Below are 22,109 nucleotides of genomic sequence, written 5' to 3'. Positions count from 1 at the left end.
CTCTAATTAGAGGCAATCACAGCATGCATTACAATAATATATCAACAGAGATTTAACAATGCTAATACTAATAATAAAAAATTAAAAACAAAAGAAAGACAACAAGGACAGTAATACCCGAGTACTCAGACCAAGGCTGAGGCTGAAGTTCAACAACAACTTTTTATAATTTTGTTCCTGAATATTGGAAGGGAATCGCCATATATGTCAAGGTTTTCAGTTTTTCTGACTAGATTATTATAAAGGTTAGTTAGACGAGGAGCAGGTGAGTGCTTGCCTAGATTGGTTCTGCTAAAGCGGGTGCTGAAAAAAGCAACGTTTAGGTATTTTTAAGTGAACACATGAGTTAAAAAGAGACATATAATATAAATAAACAATTAATTTTCTTGGTCTAACCTTAAACCAAACACTCATTGGCTTCAGGTGGCTTAACAACGCCATCTGCTAGAATAGCTTTAGTGTAATTGTGTCTTAAAAGCAGTTAGTTGCTCAATTATGAAAAATAGTATTATTATTCGCCAATAGATGTCGGGAAGAGTCATAAAGTTGATTATCGATAAAGTTGATTATTGAAAACACGATAAAAACAACATTTTCTGAAAATAAATCGTAGCTAGATCGATTTATCGCCCCCGAAATCCCCTGTATACTAAATTTTATAAACGTTGGAGCCGTTTCCGAGATTCAGATTACATATAACATATACAATAATTGCTCATTTAAAGGTATAAGATAAGATAAGATTTACAGGAGCAAGCCGTTAAATACATCTAATCATCTTCCTTTTCAAATTATACAAATGAATATTCATTTGCTTGAACTTTTCTGTTGTTGTTTAAGATCTTTGCGTCGCGTTTGTGTTAAAACTTTGTACAGTTGCTGGCACTCTACATTAGGTTTCTGGCACCACACTAACAATTGGGTTCCAATTTTTTTTCTTTTCTTTTTCTTCTTTTTCTTACATTTTAAATCTCGATCAACTAGTTAGTACAAGTACCGATCAAATTGAACTCTTAAAAGACGTTTTGGTGCTCTTGCATTACGGTATAAAGGCTCGGATAGCCATAAATCCAATGCAATTAAGACTTCTACTTCGTGTTTCGGGGCCACATTGTAAAGAAGAGCGAACAAGTGGACAACGTGTTCACATTTGAAATTTAAATCATAAAAACTAAAATTTAATTCTTAAGCCCTAAACAGTATGAATGAAACCAGCCACAGACACAGCCCACTGAGCTTCTCGATGGATCTTCTTAGTGGGTCGTGATTCCGACCCTGTGGTAGATTCAGCGAAGCACTGCTCTTGCTAGGCTTAGTGTTAGCAAATTCTCTCAGGTTGAAACCGTAAGCTCAACCATCCGGGCGTAGCTAGAATAATCACTTAGGCTAACAGAGAAACGCAAGTTTTTTTTTAAAATCTATACTAATATTATAAAGCTGAAGAGCTTGTTTGTTTGAACGCGCTAATCTCAGGAACTACTGGTCCGATTTGAAAAATTCTTTCAGTGTTAGATAGCCCGTTTATTGAGGCTATAACATCACGGTAAGGCCAATACAAGTGGAGCACCAATGAAGAATGTTTCAAAATAGGGGTTTAAATAGCTCCTTAACATTCTATAATTCAAAAATATTTTCACTTTCGACGTAAATGAAGTGGGGGTAAAATTTAGCGTTATGCCAAAGTAACTATTCTACGCGGAGGGAGTCGCGGGCTAAAGCTAGTAAAATATATACTGTCTGTCTCCAAACCTATTGATTTTATTCATTACTAGCCAAAAAGTTAAGAAGTTGTATTGATTTCAACAGAACAAAAATGGCAATATTTCGCTGCTCCCGCACCCTTATTGCCCCTTGCGAAGTATTACAAAGGTGTACCCGAGGTAATGCGTCAGTGCTTTATGAAACTAGCTGTAGGTACTCGCCCACATCGCTGGGCATTTAAAATTAACATTATTGTTTACCGTCATTATTATTAAGGAGTCCAACACTCATATAAATATTAGGCTATCCATTAGGTACATGTATTTGACAATGATTGGTAAATGAGAAAAACGAATTATTGACTTTGTATTCCATTGGCAGTCACAAAACTCTTCTGAACGACATCTTAGATAAATAACAGGTTAACTATTAACCTTTATTTAATGCAGGTTTTGAACCGTATTCTTTGAAGGAGACGATTATATTCAAATCAATCTGTATTGACATATCAATAAAATTTTGTTGTCCAAATGCACAGATTGCCGCCTTTGATAATAGACGACTCATTTATCAGGATTACTAAATTTTAAATATTTTAATTTGCGGGCGATATTGAAGCGGAAACAAAGATATTTCCAACGATTCGCTGCATGTCATTGTAAATGTAAGTGGAGCGAAACATACATAATATAGTAAGTAGTTGCGTTAAGATTAATGTTTAGCTAATATTCATCGGTATAAGAAATACCTGTTAAGAATACTTAGATATTTTTTTTAATTAATCTGTATATAAATTATAATAAATACCAACAGAATGTTTGTTACTTTTTTGTTTAATAACTACGAAGTTTTAGTGTTAACAATTTAAAAAAAATACATTAAATGTTTGTTTTCACACTTAAAATACACTAAACGAATCTAAATTCTGAAGAGTCAGTAATTATGATAAGTTCACTAGATTATTAGTTTTCATTAAACAATCGTCCCACACATTGCGTTGTTGGCTGAACGACCTCACGACTAGTGGTCATAGGAGTCCACACGGAGTCCATAAGCAACGCAACATGGATGCAAATTGGGACATGATATTGTAGTGTCAATTCGTCTTTTCGCATTAAAAGTGTTATGACCTATGTTTGACTACTATTAACAAAATTAATACATAATTTTATCTTACTTTAAAGACAGATAATGTAACTGGTACAGAATAAAAAATAAATGTTGCAAAGATGATTAATATTACAAATATCACATGTGAAACCTTTAAAACACTCTCCTTTAAAACTAGTAAGTTTTGAGATAATACAGTTTTAATGCGAGAAGACGAATTGTATTGGGTACTGACAGGATCGCCGTGACTGTTTCGCCCTGCTACTTACTCACCCGGCTATCAATAATTTGTTAATTCTTAAACTATATCTGGAATTGATGTGGGCTAACGTTGATAATCAACTTTGTTATAGAAGAGGCGTGTGTGATGCAGCGATGGCAGCGTTCTCGGTGAGGGTGGCGATGCTCTGCGCATGCGCACTGCTCCTGCAAAATGGTAAATACCAAATAATACTTTTATTATGTATTTATTCTAACTCAAGAACTACTTAAGATGTTAATGTCTTTGACCGAGTAAGTGCTTCGTATCACTCTATAGCGTGTGATCTTTTGACTTCCACGTTCCTTAAGCTATTCTGTTAATCCATAAACGCCGTAACCTCGACTATTTCTATATAATTCGTAAATTAGTTAATGTCTTCAATAGCTGCCATCTCACCTATTTCTGCCACGAAGCAACCATGCGTTCCAGAGAACCACATCAATGAAATCAGGAGTTTAATCCTCTCTCCAGGTTAAATACACTTTAACCTTCTTATTTTCTACTGCGAAGGAGTCATACTTTCTGTTTTGTAGGGTAATACTATTATTACCCAATTAGTTGCAGAAAAGAGGCAGTGACGAAAAAATCATCCACACCGAGCTGCTAATATTAATATCACCATCGTTAATTCACAGCAGTAACACCATAATCTATTTTTCAACCTAACTAATCTCCCCGAGTTTGAATCAGATTTCTCTCGAAACACTTCAGGTTTCGAAATAGGCAGGGACGTTTACAAAATTAAGCAGATAGTACTTAAATAAGACTATTGTTATTTAAGTATTTGGATGTACCCACCAAAAAAAATCCGCACCTGTATTTACATTAAGTTTTTTTTATGCAGCAAGCGCTGAGCTGAAAGGGAGATGTCCAACTGAAGAGAGTTCGTGTCCAGCGAGAGCGGCACCTTGCAGCTCCGATGATGAGTGTGGCGAACAAGTGTGCTGCTCAACCAATTGTGGACGAACATGTGTTGATCCGCTATTTACTGGTAATATAATTAAACTTTATCATAGTATTAATGTACTAGGACTTTTAGTACTTTTATAGTCGTCGTGGCCTAAAGGATAAGACGTTCGGTGCATTCGTGTTGAGCGATGCACCAATGTTCGAATCCCAGGCGGGTACCAATTTTTCTAATGAAATACGTACTCAACAAATGTTCACGATTGACTTCCACGGTGAAGGAATAACAAACATCATGTAATAAAAATCAAACCCGTAAAATTTATAATTTGCGTAATTACTGGTGGTAGGACCTCTTGTGAGTCGGCGCGGGTAGGTACCACCACCCTGCCTATTTCTGCCGTGAAACAGTAATGCGTTTCGGTCTGAAGGGCAGGGCAGCTGTTGTAACTATACTGAGATCTTAGAACTTATATCTCAAGGTGGGTGGCGCATTTACTTTGTAGATGTCTATGGGCTCCAGTAACGTTTTAACATCAAGTGGGCTGTGGGCTCATCCATCCAACTAAGCAATAAAAAAAAGGATAATTCTTACATGATACCTTCATAAACGACCTGATGCGATTTTCAAGAAAAAATAATTTAAGTAACGGATATTTGTTATTTTGTCTTGTTTGTTTAAATAGGTGCACGGGCTCATGGGCAATCTGTTATTGAGTGGTCACCACAGACCATAGACATAATATATGACGTCATCATTCAAAAATGAGTTTTATGTCGCAGTTTTACTTACTCGCTGTCAACAATAATTATATTTTTATGTAAATGTGTTTTATAATCTAATAAACATGTCTTTGTATTATGTATTTATTTTAAATATTACAAAATACTGCGTCAATATCGGAGTTAATGCCTTACCGATTATATTCCTCCGCAATTTCCAATCCGTTTCTTCCATCAACCCTTACAATAAGTCCCCTCCACGTTTCCCAAGCACTATACACTTCCTTTAAAAGAGATTTTTTAAAGGAAGACAAGGAAGTCATTACCTCACATGTCTATGAGATTGAATGATTTTAATATCAAGACTTCTCCGAATCCTGATCACGCAGGAGCAAGTCACTGTCGTCGCCCTAGACACGTCCTTACTGATCCATCAGATCCAATAACTCTTGCATTAGATACCTTTAACTCTAACACTAGGAGTAGGCTTAAGGATCCCGGTAACTGTACTCGTCGAGCTCCGCAAAGAGATCGACGTACAACCTAACCCATGCATCAGCCCGCTGAGTTTCTCGCCGGATCTTCTCAGCAGGTCGCGATTCCGATTCGGTAGTAGATTCATTCGCGAAGCAGCTACTCTTGAGTTGTTAGGTCTTCTTTGGAGGCGCTCGGGTAGCTGTTAGCAAATCACACCCCCCTGGCTGAGCCTTGCTCGCCCACCTGTCCTGGTGAAACTGGAAAGGCCTCCGGGCCACCAGTAATACTTCAATCAAAAAATAATAATATCAAGACTAATTTAACAAAAAGAGCAAAACCAATTTAAGCATTCTAAACGTAACGTATTTTTCCCATACAGGTTGTGAGAACGTTAAGCTATCGACGGAGCGGATTTCCAGAGCTTTGGCTGCGGAGAACGGTCGCGGTGGCAGGGGCTTGATGCCTTCTCTCCGGACTCCACGTTGCAGGGTCAGCGACGGAGAATTCGAGGAGATCCAGTGCGATAACGAGATCGTCAGCTCGTGCTGGTGTGTCGATGCCGCTGGATTTGAGGTGACAACTTAAAATATTTAATCGTCTCTTTCCCACATCAAATCTTATTAAAGTTATGGCCTGCGAACGACAGAGACATTTAGGTATTTCTTAGCCACCTACAAGGGAAATATGGACGAAACCGTTAGTTAATAAAGCATTATTATTATATTATTATATTAGCATATAATCTATACTAATATATAAATCTACCGTTGTTTTATACTGATGTTCCGTTGTAACTATTGAACCATGCACTCGATTGACTTGAAACTTGGTATCCATGTAGAAAATACATGTACTTAATGGATAGGCTAATATTTATATGAGTATTGGACTCCCTACACCAGTTGCGGGGGCGTTAATGATGTGAATCTTTGTGGGGGTGAGAAATAATAATGTTAATGTTAAATGCACAGTGAAGCGGACGGGTACAGCTAGTCTATCTGCTTCTTCTCTATATATAAAAATGAATTGCTCTTCGTTAATCTCGCTAAAACTCGAGAACGGCTGGACCGATTTGGCTAATTTTGGTCTTGAATCATTTGTGGAAGTCTAGAGAAGGTTTAAAAGGTAGATAAATATGAAAATGCTAGGAATTAAACAAAAATAACAATTTTGTTTTTCCTTTGATGTGTCCCCCGTCGGACGGATTCCTTTATACAAAAAGACGGTTTATTTTATACAAAAGTTTAGGTTTTTTATTTATCGATTGAGGCACTGCAAAGTCTATCGGGTCAGCTAGTAATTAATAATTACATAATAAATTTTTTTTTTAATAATTTGTTTTTTTTTTGACAAATAAAAAAAATAAACAACTGTATACTTTCTTTAAAATGAGACTTCCTCTTTCGAAAGGTACCCGGTACTAGAGCGCCGGCAGCTGGTCTGGTGAATTGCACGAGGTCGGCTCCATGTGCTGCTCACACTTGCCGGATGCTGTGTCCGCTTGGCTTCGAGCTCGACTCTCGAGGGTGTCCGCTCTGTAAATGCCGAGATCCGTGTGCTTCCATCACTTGTCCTGGGCAATTGTCTTGCCAGCTTGAGGAAACTCCTTGTTTGAGACCGCCGTGTCCACCAGTGCCTACATGTATGTATACTAATGTGATTCTTCTAATTGGTAAATTTTTAAGGGTTTTTTTTTTGTTGGAAAATCTGAATTTTAAATGACCTCACGACCTGTCTGGTTTTAAGTGGTTCTTGAAGCCTATAGACATTACAACGTGAATGCCGCCTGCTACCCTGCTACACAGAGACCGAAGATTCAATTGCAACGGTATACTTTTTTAGTTTTTACTGCTTTTAAATGCAGAGGAGCATACAGCCCTAGTGATGAGGTGTTTTTGGGATCCTTAACAGGGTAATAATAACATGAATTAAACAAATTCTAATTAAAAATAATATTTTGTCATTTAAGGCAAACGTGGAAGGAGTCTGCAAAATATATGTCCTGTCGGCGAACCCTTATTAATCTCAGAAACAAGTCGACCATTCCTCTGTGGCACTGATCCGGGAAAACCAAACTGTCCACCTCTATATAGATGTCTTGTCGAATCAGGTATTCTTTTATTTATATACACCATTTTTGGATGTACTTATGCAATATAAATACAATGAACTTTAATGCCAATTTGATTGATGACAAATTGCCCGTGCTTTCTACCTACCTATTAGCTGATATCTTAAGAGGCTATTCGAGCTACGCCCGAATGGATAGGTGAGCTCACGGGCTCAACCTGAGAGAATTTGCTAACACTAGTGCTAGCAATAGGAGTGCTTCGCAGAATCTACCATCAGATCGGAATCACGACCCACTGAGAAGATCCGACGAGAAACCCAATGGGCTGTATCTATGCGTGTCAACCCGTGCGAGCTTACAATACACACTGACAGTGTATTGCAAATTGATAGCCCAAAGTTGATCAAAGTGGCTATTCATTTCATTTCCAAGATCTCGTCCTAACATTTGCATCGAATCTAAAACCTTAAAGCTGCAAAAGTGCTTCATGTTATGTGTAATTTATGGATTTGCAATTCTCTTTGTTGACTAAATATTCAATTAACCAAATAGGAAACGACTACGGAGTTTGTTGCCCAGCATCTTTAGAGCTGCAAAAGGCCGGCACTTGTCCGGAGCCGGCCACGAAGGATCTCGACTGTAGCACACCTTGCAGCCACGACTTAGAATGTCCTTCCATGCAAAAGTGCTGTGACGGTGGGGAGTGTGGCAGGCACTGCGTCCTTCCGCACAACGTCACTATGTGCACGCAGCAGAAGATGCTCGCAGAGCTGTTGGTCGTTAGTGAGAGAGAAGGAAAGGGCTACGTGCCGCAATGTGCAGCTGATGGCTCATTCGAATCTCGGCAGTGCTCTAGGAACGGATTAGTTTGTTGGTGGGTTCATTAAAATTTTGAAATACCAATCGTAGTTCTATTAAAATAAATATCTGCTTCCTTTTGTATCTGTCGCTTCCCGCTTGGAGACTTGAGATCGAAGTATTTGGAGAAATGGTACTTAAACACGGAAGGAGGGGAGAATAGTTACGTTGAAAAATAGACTTTGGTACTATTGTTATGAATTAATGATGCTGAAATAATAGTGGTAGCTCGATGTGGTTGGGTTTTCATCACTGCATCATCTGATTTGTCACCAGTTCTCTGACTTTTAAAAAGACATAAATAAGGAAATACTGTTTTTATATGGATGTTAAAATGTCGCACCGAATCCCAGGCGTCAAACAAGATTTAATAAAATCTTTGGCTGGATGCTAAGGTCACATTATTGTCAAAGTTGTAATTCTTTTTTATCCGATTAAACCCAACCTTCATATTTCTAATAGGTGCGTTGATACGGATGGAAATAAGCTACGAGGTTCCATGGGTCCATCAGCTACGGTTCATTGTTCTCCAACTCCGCTGTCAGCCAGGAGTGGTGCTCGTAGCCTCAGCTCTTGTGCACGGTCTCTGTGCGCTGGTATATGTGAATACGGGTACAGGACGGGTCCTGATGGGTGTCCTTCATGCGAGTGCGATGACCCGTGCGCTGGTTTCCCTTGCGCTGACGGAGAAGAGTGCGTACGAGTTAAAGACTCTGAGTGCTCTGGTGAATTCTGCACTGGATATCCTGTATGTAAGTTTGTATACAGCTTATTTTTATTCGTGTGTCGTGCGTCTGTTTTCTGGGGTAACTTCGATAAAACTTGATTCAGAATGAAGGATTTTTAATTCTCTTGATATACAGTCAAAAATATATGCGAAAAGTACGAACAGAATTTTTTGTGCAATTGCAACAACTTGTGTTGCCATACTACTAATGGGTTGCCACATTAAAAATAATTATATAAAGTGCTATGTTTAGGATTGCCTTAAACAATTGGCATCGATAACTTAACGTTTTTATGCCCCATCTCATTGTACGCGGTACCTTGGACATTTGAACGTTACCGCCTACTATAAGAAATGAAGACAAAGACACATTTGTAATTGATTAGCGCATGTCTTACTCTTTGAATTTGAAAGCCTGGTGAATGACCCTGCGGAATAAAGGTTGATCGAGGAAATCGTCGCCTGATGGAAACTAGACCTACCATGAATTATTAAAAAAAAAAAAAAATTTTGTTGGAGAATGTTGTTCCTTATCACACGTTTCGTGAAATGGCTGCTTCATAATCGACGTCATACGTTATTCATTATGAATGTGCAGGTCGTCCAAAAGTATCGTACGAGAACCCTTGTGAACTCGGGGCTCCTGCTACGGACGACGATGGCTCTGTGATCAGATGCGGAGCTGATGGAGACTGTCCGACATCCCACAACTGCATCCGTACCAGACGTAGTGGAAATGCGCTCTGTTGCCCCGACCCGGCTTATCTAAACTCAACCGATGCTGATCTTATGGAGGTGAGCTTGATGGATTTTTAAAACACAAAATTTTTTTTTAGTTATCTAAGCTTCGTTGTTTGATTTTCGTTTAATTGGAAATTGTAAGGCTGTGGTTTAATATATGAGTTTAAAATTATGGGACTCGGAAATAGCATTTATTTGTGTTTATTCTCTGATTCAATTCTCGCTCTGCTAGGTTTCACTGTGCGTGTAAAAATTTACTACCTAAGCTTCGTTCTTTGATTGTCTATTAATTGGAAGTTGTAAGGCTGTGTTTAATATTTGAGTTTAAAATGATGGGACTCAGAAATTACATTTATTTTTGTTTATTCTTTGATTCAGTTCTCGCTCTGCTAGGTTTCAATGTGCCTGTAAAAATTTTCTGAAGCCGCTTAAAATCTCATTTGTATTAGTTCAATATCTATAAACAAAATCAGTTGGAGCTAGTACGTTAGAAAGTAAGATGTTACGGTTAGTCTTGTGAAACCGCGCGGGTCGGTACCACCACCCTGCATATTTCTGCCGTGAAGCAGTAATGCGGTTCGGCTTGAAGGGCGAGACTCTAAACTCAGATCTCAAGATGGATGATGGCATTTACGTTGTAGATGTCTATGGGCTCTTACCACTTAACACCTTTATAGCAAGAAAAATTATATTTAAAAAAAATAGGTGACAACAGATCCTAGGCAAGTAGTAAGGTGGTATAGAAGTAGTAAGTGGGTAGTAGGTAGGTATAGAGATAGTAGGTATGATAATATCATATTAGGATCGAGAGTTGCTAGTTGAAAGACTAATGTTTGGATACAAATCAATACACACCATTAATTCTAGATAAGCTACGAATCGTGTGGCTCTGAGGCTGAAGCTCTCTGCGGCTTGAACTCCACCATGAGCTGTCCTGAAGGTGACTGTGACAACGACTTAGTGTGTTGTTCTACAGCGTCCTGTGGACCAGTCTGTGTTGATCCCGCTAAGATGCGACTCCAAGCTGATCGGGTCGATGACACTCCTACAAGTAAGTCGACACCAATTTTTCTAGTCTTCTTCGAACTTTCTAGATTTATTTAAAGCGACTTAACTGTGCCCCTGCAATTGCTGATGTCCATGAGCTATGGTAGCCAATCACCATCAGGTGGGTCTTACGCTTGGCTGTCTACAAAGGCAATAAAAAATATTCTACAAATATTTCCGGTCGATTTCTTTTATAACATTATTTATTTGATTGTGCTGTAAGAAATTTAAGGCTTTAAGAAAGATTTCCTTTCGTTCAAAAAAATTTCAAACTTTTTTTAATAAATTTAATACAAGATATTATCGAAATTCTACCTCTTTATTACTTTTAAAAAATATTTTATTTCATTGTTTTCTTAAAGCGTAAATTTTACTACGACTAAAAACATCACAGGAGACCGAAGAGTTGACAGCTATCTCGGACAAAGAATTCGTCTAGCTACTCAAAGGGGGGAGTGTGATGGGAGAATTGTGCTCCGCACTAAACGCTTCGCTCTCCCACCTTTGCCTTTCCATGAGTTCTGTGTCATGCGAGGCTCGGACGTGGGTTGTTGAGCGACAGGAGGTTTTAGTCGGTTCGATTCGGACATGCCCCGCCCGCCATCCCCAGTGGAGGGTGGGAGTACGGCGACTTCCTCCTAACCAACAAAAAAAATATTCAAAGAAGGAACGCTGTCAGTATCTTCGAAACCTTGCCTAAAGAGACTCTTTTTAATAGTACATTTTAGTTATTATATTATATTTTTTAAGATTTTTAATTTTAGTTTCATTGTTCTAGTAAATATATTTTTTTATAATTATCTAAATTGGACGCTGTAAATTTAATTGAGCTTTTAAAGATATAAAGTGGAATATTGAAATACCTATTACAGTGTGCGAATACCTGAGAGACTTTGACGAGAAAATGGAAGGAACAGTGGACGGCATGAAGCTGGCTCTACCGGCACCGACCTGCCAACAGGACGGTTCCTTCACATCGCAGCAGTGCGCCAACGGTAGATGTTGGTGTGTCGATTCGTTTGGCACTGAGATACCTGAGACCAGTACCCATAATGCATCTGCAGTGGATTGTGATAAGTAAGTTCTATGACACGACGTTAGTGTACTTAGTGCGAGTTCTTTAAGGTTCTCGATAGCGTGAAAGTTAACTCAAATTTGTATGAAGTTGGAACAGCGCCCCTAGCGGCAAATGTAGGCAAACGTATAATCAGACGTAATATCTTTAATAAACGTAATATCTAATCTAATGTGTAACAAACAAAATTAAAATATAAACAAACAGGAGTTCTAGGCTAGGCATGAGACGATACAAATTCAACTAAATTTTCGATTTTACATTGGACTTAAGTCGGCGCGTAAATCTTGTTGTCGTGACGTCAAGGGCAACCTGCGCGTTCGGGAATTCCGATCGCGCCCGATGACACCCGAGTGCGGCCGAATGTTGCACGCTACAAATCACAAAATTTTTCTGTTACGCTTTCAGAGTTCGCGAAGAACTATCATGCTTGGAGTTGACCTGCCGCATGGGTTGCGACTATGGCTTCGAGCTCGAAGCCGGTCGTTGTCCGACTTGTAAATGCCGAGATCCTTGTTCAGGAGTGACGTGTCCAGCCGGTAGAGCCTGTGCCACGGTCGACGTCGCTTGTGACGCAGATTATTGTCCTCCCGTACCTGCATGTAAGTTTTTATAGGCACGTTGCTTAAAAAATTATAGGCTAATAGGATCAGTTAGGACAATGATTTTAGATATTATTATATCATAATCAGCCATAATCATAATCAGCATCATCATCAGCCCGCTGAAATCAACTGCTGGATATATCCACTCCTATGTGCCTCCTATAAAATTCGCCAAAATGATGGGACCGGCATCCAACGGATTCCCACCACCAACAAAAGTTCCACATTGTAGGACAATATACAAATGATACACTAGTAGGATAGAATTTAAACAAATTTACAAAAAAAACGGTGCGCGTGCAACTTAAGGCACGTGAATGAAGTGAAACTTCTTTTTCGATATGTAGTATTGTGGTTTTCTTCATTTTTCATCCTTAAATCAGATTGCTTTTGTTATAGGGAATGCTGTGTATAAGAGATGCGACATCTTCAACACATATTATATATGTCGCATCCGGGTCAATAGTTCGGAATATCAACGATACACAAACGTCAAAGTGACAGAATGGCCGTGTCGTGGTTGACGACTTTTAGTAATATTAAGACGGTGGTTTAGATTATTATTTTAAATGATGAAATGTTGTTTTGATAAATATCACAAAATGAAGGGTAGACTCCGTACCGCCACAGTTATAAAATGGCGGTACGTGGACAGAGTCGTAGCATTCCGTGTCAGACAGTCATTGTGTCCGTCTCAGTCAGTGAGTCTCTGGCAGTCAGTCAGTCAGTCAGTCAGTCGGTCTGTCGGTATGTGCAACGAAACTGTCGGTTTATCCTGTCATTGTGAAAGTTGTGTGTGTTGAGTTTCACTAACTATTATTGAAAAGTTTTATTTACTAAACTGAGTTCAATCGAATACCGGTGATGACGAAACTACCGCTTAGCCATCCCTGGCGCTGCCGCCGACATATATATTTTAAATTATAGAAAGAGAAATAAATATATATTTTTCTATATACTTCATTAAAATATTGGACGCTACTCGCTGCTAACGCTCGTGCTGGATTGTAACAGGTGTACTACGCGCATGCGTTCGAGTTCCACGCATTCCAGTATGGTAGCGTTAAACGTTTAACGCAACCTTGTTGGAAGTCGCATTAGAAGTTTCACTTCAAAAAAATAATTGATTTTTGTAACATTCAACTTTTTTTTCTTTAATTAGGTTTGCCAAAGAAATCCGGTCAGTGTCCATACTTAGTGCCTCAGAGCGGAGCGTGTGAGTGGTCGTGTCGGAGCGACGCCGAGTGCTCCGGAGGGGAGAGGTGCTGCGCCACCGGATGTGGGACTGCTTGTACGCAGCCCGTCCACCAGACAGCTTGCCAACAGAGAAGGTATGTGCTAATCATGAGATGGCCGAGAATAACACCACCACCCACCAAACCCGACACACAGCTTCCACGAAAAACAAATTATATCGTGTAATAGCATTAGTTTTTACTCCCAAAAATTATAACTTGTGTAACTACTATAATACAATTGAGACGTGGACTTAAAATCTGAAGGTGGGTGGTGGAATTGCGGAATTCACGTTGTGATTGTCTATGGACTCCGGTAACCATCTTACACTAGATGAACTTATAGCTTGTAGATCCATCCAAACCATGTCAAACACCCATGCCAAAAAAAACATTTGACTAATACCACAGATTATACAACAAGTACAAAAAGCAATACTATTATTCAATAGCCAAGGCTTCTAAACGAATACGACTGTTTTTCAGAGCTCTAGCGCTTCATACGGCCGCTGAGAGCGGAAACCCTCCCGCTTGGGCCTGGGTCCCGCAGTGTACGGAGGACGGTGCTTACCAAGAAGTTCAGTGCAGAAGATCTGACAAGACATGCTGGTGTGTCGATACTGCTGGGAACGAGGTACGTAGAAGACGTTTTATTCTTCTAGATGTTTCTTTTTAAACTATTACTTGGATATGCGAGTTCACAGCGACCTCATGTTAGAAAGTCATTTCAGACAATAGACAACACTACATGTACGCTACCGGCTTATAACATGAGTCTCAGCTGTGTCGTAATAGTGGTCATACCTTCCAAATCAGAACACATAATATATCTGCCAAAAAAACAGCTACCCCTACAGAAATAAACTGCAAAACCCCTAATAATTTTGGTACCGGTAAATCAAAATTGAATCAACATACACTAAATAGCTGCCCAATCAACCTATCGTAGTACCTACCAAATTAATTTGTTCTCACCATGTCCGTAACTAAAAATGCCTTTTCTAATGACGTATGCTAATAAATTATAATAATTCTATTTCCATGTATACGCCAGATCCCCGGTACAAGAACTAGCAACTCCACACCCACTTGTGCCTCTCCAATCGAATGTCCGGAAACGAATTGCAATGACATTATCGCCTGTGCTCATGGACAAGAGCTGGACAACAGAGGCTGTCCCACTTGTGAATGTAGGGACCCCTGCGCCGAAGCCAAGTGCAAACCTGATGAATCTTGCGAATTAGTGCCTTTGGATTGTGAGGTATGATTGATGTTAGATTTAACATCATAGATTCATTAGAAATACAGGGACCCGTTTGATGTTCACCGAAATTCGAGACAATATTTTCTCAACTTAAGAATTAAAAAATATGGCTTAGGAGGGAGGGGTTCTTGCAAAAAACGACATATAAATAAATGATATTCTAGTTATGAGATTATTTCTATGTTGCCTATTGCTATTACTCTTTGCAATAAATACTTAATTATATATTTTTTAATTGGATGAAGTTCTAGTTAGGAATCAATTTCAATTCAATTCAGTTAGGCTAGAGACCCAAACCCTTCATTTGTATGAGCCCGTTTTTTAAATTGTCTGGTACTATTATTACGTGGTCCTTCCAGGCGTTGTTGTGAACTCATACTGAGTTATACCAGCGCTTTGACACCTCGAATCGATCATGCGTTGAGATTTGAAGCTGTCATTCTTTTGCAACTCGGTCTTCTATCTCGTGTCTCAATGTAGGTGTCGACATATGTACATACGTCAAGACCCTGTCTCCAATCAATAAAACTAGTAAAAAAAGATGAATACAACGTAAATGCCGCCACCCACCTTGAGATATGAGTTTTAAGGTCTCAGTATAGTTACAACGGCTGCCCCAGCCTTCAAACCGAAACGCGTTACTGCTTCACGGCAGAAATAGGAAGGGTGGTGGTACCTACCCGTGTGGACTCACAAGAGCTCCTACCACCAGTAAGTTTGTAAGAGTCTTGAGTATTTCTGTATGTGTATAGGGTGCAGTGTGTCCGCCGCTGGCTCGGTGCTCGCCGTCCCTGCGGTGCCCGGACAGCACCACGCCGCTTGGAGCGCCGGACGGTTCAGGGTCATTGATATGCGGACCTAACGCTGCGGCCTGTCCTTCCACACACGCTTGCAGATTCGCCCCGCATGACTCTGGACCGAATGTTTGCTGCCCCAAGCCTCGTAAGCAATGATTTTATTTTTATTTCGTAGATGGGTGGACTAGCTCACAGCCCACCTATTGTTAAGTTACTGGAGCCCATAGACATCTACAATGTAAATACACCACCCACCTTGAGATATAAGTTCTAAGGTCTCAAGTATAGTTACAACGGCTGGCCCCAACCTTCAAACCGAAACGCATTACTGCTTCACGGCAGAAATAGGCAGGGCGGTGGTAACCTACCCGCTAATGTTACGAATTGGGCAGGTACCGTCTGCTTCGAGAGCAAAGACGAGGGTAATTGCACGGAGGGACAAGTGTTGAACACGACAAGATGGCACTTCAATCACGAGCGGAACAGATGCGAGAGGTTCCGCTACCACGGATGCAGCGGAAACCACAACAATTTCAGGACCAAGGACGAATGCAACGCCGTATGTCCCGGTAAGTAGTTCTTGTTTTATATCCGTAACACCAAATGAATATCATAAATACGACTAGGTAGCTCACAGTTTAAATTCATTAATTTTTTTGCCAAAAAATAACGAGGGTTGAAAGGATATTTGGTTTAATCGACATTTTTCAACTTAACAGGAGAGCCATTTAAAGTATAACATTTGGAAAAAATATCATAACAAAAAAACTTCTTCAGCTATTTAAATAGGGTAAACATAATTGAAGTTCAATTAAAAACATCGAACTGTTGATGCTAATACTAAATAAAACGCATCTTTAATTACAAAGATAAATGTCGCGATTCTTTTTTTTATTGCTTCGATGGGGAACTAGCTCGCGGCCCATCTGATCTTAACTGGTTACCCGAGCCCATAGACATCTACAATGTAAATGCCGCCACCCACCTTGAGACATGAGTTGTAAGGTCTCACTTTTAATAGTTCGAAATGTCACTTAAACCAAGTAGTCTCCTTTCGAAATATACCTGTTAATAATATGCGATCTAGGCGGCATTATTAGATCCCTCGCTCGATTCCACTTTCAATGCTTTTAGGCTCTTCAAGCACCGGTCACCGAAAAATAATAAAATATGTAATTTGTGTGATGTTTAACTTACACAAAAACAAAACAAACTAGAAATAGTATTATGCATTGTATAAGTTGTTAAAGTATACGAACTAAGAACATTCGGACGTACACTTGCGTGAATTTTAGCAATGTTAATTACACGACTGTGCAAGACTAATAAACCGAAGGCATTATTCAAATGGCTATTGCCTTTAGCTATGACCTTTACCAATAATATTTTTTTTTTAATCTTTCGGAAAAAAGCTGAAAATAAATTAAAAATACATTTAATTACATAATCAAAGGAATTGCTTTATAACAAAAAAAATTAGAATTTCGAATCGTTAACGTCAATTTATTCTTCAAACAGTCGAAGGACAATCCTCAAAAATAACGAAAGTTCAGAAACCGAAGGAAGACGCCGGACAAGGCACGTTAACTATTCAATTATAAACGTGTGCGAGATAATACAATGGTGAATAACAGCACAGACATAAAATGTGAATTGCACTTTCATTTTAACAATTTATCGTGTTTTGTTTTGAATTAGTTTTCGATTCACTGAATGTTTGAAAAGCACATTTACAGCCAATGTAATCAAAAACAGCCGTTTGTAAAACCTGCCTTGAAAGGCAACTAGTTACATAATATGTATTTCTACTGTTTTTATAATTTGAGTAATTTCATTCAAGGATTCGTTAAAATCGAAAATCTTATAATAAATAGGAATACTTTAAGGTTGAATCTCGCGTTTATTATTTCCAAAATTTCGGATAGGTACTTTACAGTTTTCATGACTGCGTTGATGACCACGATTGACCATGAAAATTGTAAAGTAAAATTACCTAGTTTTAATTATATCTCGCAAAAACCAAGGAACATACAATTTCTTATATTCATCGATTAATATTCGTAAACAAAATAACTAACTATGATTTTTATTTTTCGTTGCAAACGTGCGAATGCTAAACTTGGAATTGAAGCAAAATTACGAACAATATTATCCGAGCGAGTTGTTAGCTCCTTCCGCTCATCATAAGTAATAAAAACAATTTTATCTTTGAATATGAATGAACGTTTATTTCAGTACTTAGTCCATGCGAAAGACTGCGAGAGAAAAACGAAGCGGCGGCACTGAAGTACGGAAAGGGCACCTTCATACCGGTTTGTGACGCCAGTGGCGCTTGGGAGCCAGTGCAGTGCATGTCGCATATCGGTAAGCTATTAACCAATTAAGTATAATTCATTAATAATAAATACTAATATTATAAAACTGAAGAGTTTGTTTGTTTGAACGCGCTAATCTCAGGAGCTACTGGTCCGATTTGAAAAATTCTTTCAGTGTTAGATAGCCCATTTATTGAGGAAGGCTATAGGCTATATAACATCACGCTAAGACCAATACAAGTGGAGCACCAATAAATATTGTTTCAAAATCGTTTTTTTTTTACCTTTTGAGAGCTTCCGCTGCGTGCGCTGAGGAAACGGTTAAAGTTTCGCTAAAATAATGTATGACAGAATTGTTCTCCTTTAAAAGATCTAAAAAAAAAGTCGCGATAGCATATGTCTATATATTAAGGTTGGCTCACTGTAACGTTTTTTATGCTTACCAAATTTGTTCTAAAATAAAGCATTATTTGTGAACAGTCAGGGGTGCTAACTACTGCAGTTTACTGCACCACCGAGCAGTCAAATCATGAAACGATCCACGCTAAATATTCGTTCCTATTTCAATAGCATTAAAAAATATATATTAGGACTTTTACTGGGCTCTCATAGCGCCCTTTGTGAGCCCGCACGGATAGATAACTAGGTACCCAGCTCATATTTGCCGCGAAGCGTTAATTCGTCTAATTGAATCGATTAATTGGTTCGATTAATTGAATGGTGAGACAATCCTTATACTGTACAATTCAGACTTAGACCTCGTGTTTCATGGTACGTCTTGGTATTCATGTTGTGATGTTTATGATCTAATAATCTAATATTTGGTGAACCTCGTTGATTGAAAAAAAGTTTTTTTTGTTGTGTAATGCAATTCCCGTTGTTGCGACCGTTTGCTTTGTCCTATGACAGATGTGTGTTGGTGCGTGAGCGCCCGCGGTGAGCCATTAAAAGGCTCTCTGGTACGAGGATCCAAGCCTTCCTGCAACTTCCGGCAGGCTCGTAAATGGATACAAAAAGATCCTTTCGATGAGAAAGCCAAAGCTGATGAAGGTTTGTTTTGAAATTTTTACTTCGAATTTACTATACAGATATGACATTTAGCACGAGGAAGTAGGTATCTTAAGTCAGGGTTATGGTCAAATGTTTCTATATTTCGAACTATCCAAGATTAGACATTAAGCAAGTCATAAATTAAACGGCTAGGTACTTTAACTATTTTTTTTTTTTTTTTTTTATTTTTTTATTGCGTAGATGGGTGGACGAGCTCACAGCCCACCTGATGTTAAGTGGTTACTGGAGCCCATAGACATCTACAACGTAGACGCGCCACCCACCTTGAGATACAAGTTCTAAAATCTCAGTATAGTTACAACGGCTACCCCACCCTTCAAACCGAAACGCATTACTGCTTCACGGCAGAAATAAGCAGGGCGGTGGTACCTATCCGCGCGGACTCACAAGAGGTCCTACCACCAGTAAATACGCAAATTATAATTTTGCGGGTTTAATTTTTATTACACGATGTTATTCCTTCACCGTGGAAGTCAATCGTGAACATTTGTTGAGTACATATTTCATTAGAAAAATTGGTACCCGCCTGCGGGATTCGAACACCGGTGCATCGCTTCAACACGAATGCACCGGACGTCTTATCCTATAGGCCACGACGACTTCAAAGACTTTGACATCACTCAATTCTATTTATTTTAAGACCAAAGCTTCTAAGCGACTTACTAAGGTTGGAGAATCAGTATTATTCCGTCTCAAAATTACAACATCTGTGCAAGGTTACAAGTGTAATGAGATTATTTTTGTTTCCCAGTTCTAGAAGAGCTCATAAGACAAATGACCGCTTATCGAGTTGATGAATTTGAAGAGGACGATGCAGATTTAGATGAAGACTTAGCAGAAGCGAGGAGCACAGCGGATTTTGCCGACAAAGAAGCACAAAACGAAGAAGCCATACTCGTATCTGAATTTGTTGAGCCCAAGCAGGCTTTAACCACCAGGAAAATGGATAGGCCACTAGTACTGGAGGAAAAGATTTCGTTTAAAACGAAATGTCAGATGTTACAAGCAGAGATCGATAATGGTGAGTAAATTTGGGATGTAGTAGCAGATACTAATCTCTTTATGAACGAGTCGACAGCAAGAGTCTTAAGATTCGCTGACTAAATAAATTGGGTAGGTTCAGTTTTTGGAATAAAGACAATCGAGCTAACCAAAGACCGATCGCAATGGCGAAATAATGCTGAAACCCTTTACAGGGACCGTTAACCCGTTATAGGACCTTAAGCAAAAAGAAACAGCAAAAAATCATGTTTTTGGAATAAGCTTTACTAGTAACAGTGGCCGTCGAAACTAGTAGATGTTGGATTTATTGTGTTATTTCATTGGTCGCTACCATAATTTAGCTTCAAATTTTAAGAGGTTAAGATTAGGTTGTTTGCCATATAATGTCAAACTTCGACCTCATGTCTGAAGGTGTGTTTCACCGTAAGTTCTGCTCGTCTCAACGTGTATTGTCTGGGTTCCAGGATCGGAAGGGTATCGTCCCCGCTGCCTGTCGGACGGCTCGTTCTCTCCACGCCAGTGTGTCCGCGGCAGGTGCTGGTGCGTGGACGCCGCCGGAGAGAGGAGACATCACTCTGGTCCAGTGCCTGACCTTCCCGCCCCTGATCCTTGTGGTAACTGTTCTATATAATTATGTAGAATAAGGATCGCAGCGCATAAAATAAAACTTTCACTGTTCCAAAATCTTCTGTTATAATTATTATTATAACAGAAGATTTTATGTCTACAAAAAAATTTTCGATCTTTATCCTAACGTTTATACTAGGTTTTTCTGGTTAATTATTCATCAAACCGAAAATAAAATACGTTTTTTTGGTATAAAGTTTGCTTTTGTGATGCCTAGTTATAGTAATAATACTCATTTTTTATTTTTTTTATATGTTTTTTTTAATTTCGATACTTTCAAAAAAACCGCTCCATAAGAGTGGGGTGTTTACGTTTACACAGTGCCACTAGATGGCACTCGAGTCATAAACAACGATCAGATGTTTTGTACAAGCCCAGAAAAACTTAAAATGTCACGAAAGTATAAATACGATGCTGATGCATTTTGTTTCATATTATTATGTGGTCAATTTATTAAACTTCAAAAGCAAACTGTTTCATGCCATGTATTTTTTTTCGTCTAATTACGATCTAAAATATCGAAATTTGAGATATAGTTCTAAGGTCTCAGTATAGTCACAACGGCTGCCCCACCCTTCAAACCGAAACGCATTACTGCTTCACGGCAGAAATAGGCGGGGCGGTGGTACCTACCCGTGCGGACTCACAAGAGGTCCTACCACCAGTAATTACGCAAATTATAATTTTGCGGGTTTGATTTTTACTGCACGATGTTATTCCTTCACCGTGGAAGTCAATCGTGAACATTTGTTGAGTACGTATTTCATTAGAAAAATTGGTACCCGCCAGCGAGATTCGAACACCGGTGCATCGCTCGATACGAATGCACCGGACGTCTTATCCTTTAGGCCACGACGACTTCAAAATGGGTGGCGTATTTACGCTGTCTATGGGCTCCAGTAACCACTTAACACCAGGTGGGCTGTATGCTCGTCCACCTATCAAAGCAATAAATTAAAAAAAATCGAATACATATTTACAAACTGAACAGGTATGTGACAAAGACCCTGACAATGAATGTTTTGAATCCTAAAATAAATTATGAATGAGTTATGTGTCCATTATTCAGATAACATTTCTTGTTAATGTGTAATGTGTTTGTAGTCTGTACATATTTATAGAATGATTATCACAGAAAGTAACATTTAATATACCATTCGTGCCCTGTATGGTATGTAGCTTGATAGTGTCTCTGCTATTGTTCATAACTATGACTCATGACCGACCACTCATCATAATAGAAGTGGATAGAAACAATAAGCCTAAAAAAAGCCCTATAACCTAGTATCATTTGAAATAGCCACACGCTCGCTTCTATTGTTCATAAGAAAATGAGTTTATTTTGTTATGCTTTCACGTTTTAACTACACAATCGATCATCATGAAATATTCATTGACATTGTCAGTGGCCTTTCGATTAGAAAGAACATACCGTTACGTGCTCGGGTTCGGGATAAATTAAACTCCCACCAAAGTACAATTTAAAACTATATTT

The 22,109-nt window shown here is 38.9% G+C and overlaps 1 protein-coding gene across 2 annotated transcripts in view; it reads left to right on the top strand.

The window, feature by feature from the left end:
• Nucleotides 1-22,109, top strand: part of LOC114246412 (uncharacterized) — a 68,061-nt gene that overhangs the window by 41,329 nt on the left and 4,623 nt on the right. The window contains exons 2-22 of one of the 2 annotated variants that reach the window (XM_089738373.1): nt 3,165-3,247; nt 3,918-4,064; nt 5,559-5,752; nt 6,590-6,821; nt 7,149-7,289; nt 7,803-8,124; nt 8,571-8,860; nt 9,434-9,630; nt 10,444-10,627; nt 11,496-11,700; nt 12,107-12,300; nt 13,466-13,634; nt 14,025-14,172; nt 14,593-14,799; nt 15,555-15,744; nt 15,992-16,168; nt 17,118-17,177; nt 17,835-17,963; nt 18,824-18,964; nt 19,737-20,006; nt 20,452-20,601. In XM_089738373.1, coding sequence (XP_089594499.1) covers nt 3,187-3,247; nt 3,918-4,064; nt 5,559-5,752; nt 6,590-6,821; nt 7,149-7,289; nt 7,803-8,124; nt 8,571-8,860; nt 9,434-9,630; nt 10,444-10,627; nt 11,496-11,700; nt 12,107-12,300; nt 13,466-13,634; nt 14,025-14,172; nt 14,593-14,799; nt 15,555-15,744; nt 15,992-16,168; nt 17,118-17,177; nt 17,835-17,963; nt 18,824-18,964; nt 19,737-20,006; nt 20,452-20,601 — 3,808 coding nt within the window. In that variant the 5' untranslated portion in view covers nt 3,165-3,186. The remainder of the gene's footprint in view (nt 1-3,164; nt 3,248-3,917; nt 4,065-5,558; nt 5,753-6,589; nt 6,822-7,148; nt 7,290-7,802; nt 8,125-8,570; nt 8,861-9,433; nt 9,631-10,443; nt 10,628-11,495; nt 11,701-12,106; nt 12,301-13,465; nt 13,635-14,024; nt 14,173-14,592; nt 14,800-15,554; nt 15,745-15,991; nt 16,169-17,117; nt 17,178-17,834; nt 17,964-18,823; nt 18,965-19,736; nt 20,007-20,451; nt 20,602-22,109) is intronic. The other variant, XM_089738374.1, reaches the window with a different exon arrangement.

Source organism: Bombyx mandarina, chromosome 25 (assembly GCF_030267445.1).
Source record: "Bombyx mandarina strain Sakado chromosome 25, ASM3026744v2".
NCBI lineage: Eukaryota > Metazoa > Arthropoda > Insecta > Lepidoptera > Bombycidae > Bombyx > Bombyx mandarina.
This window is presented reverse-complemented; position numbering and strand designations above follow the sequence as displayed.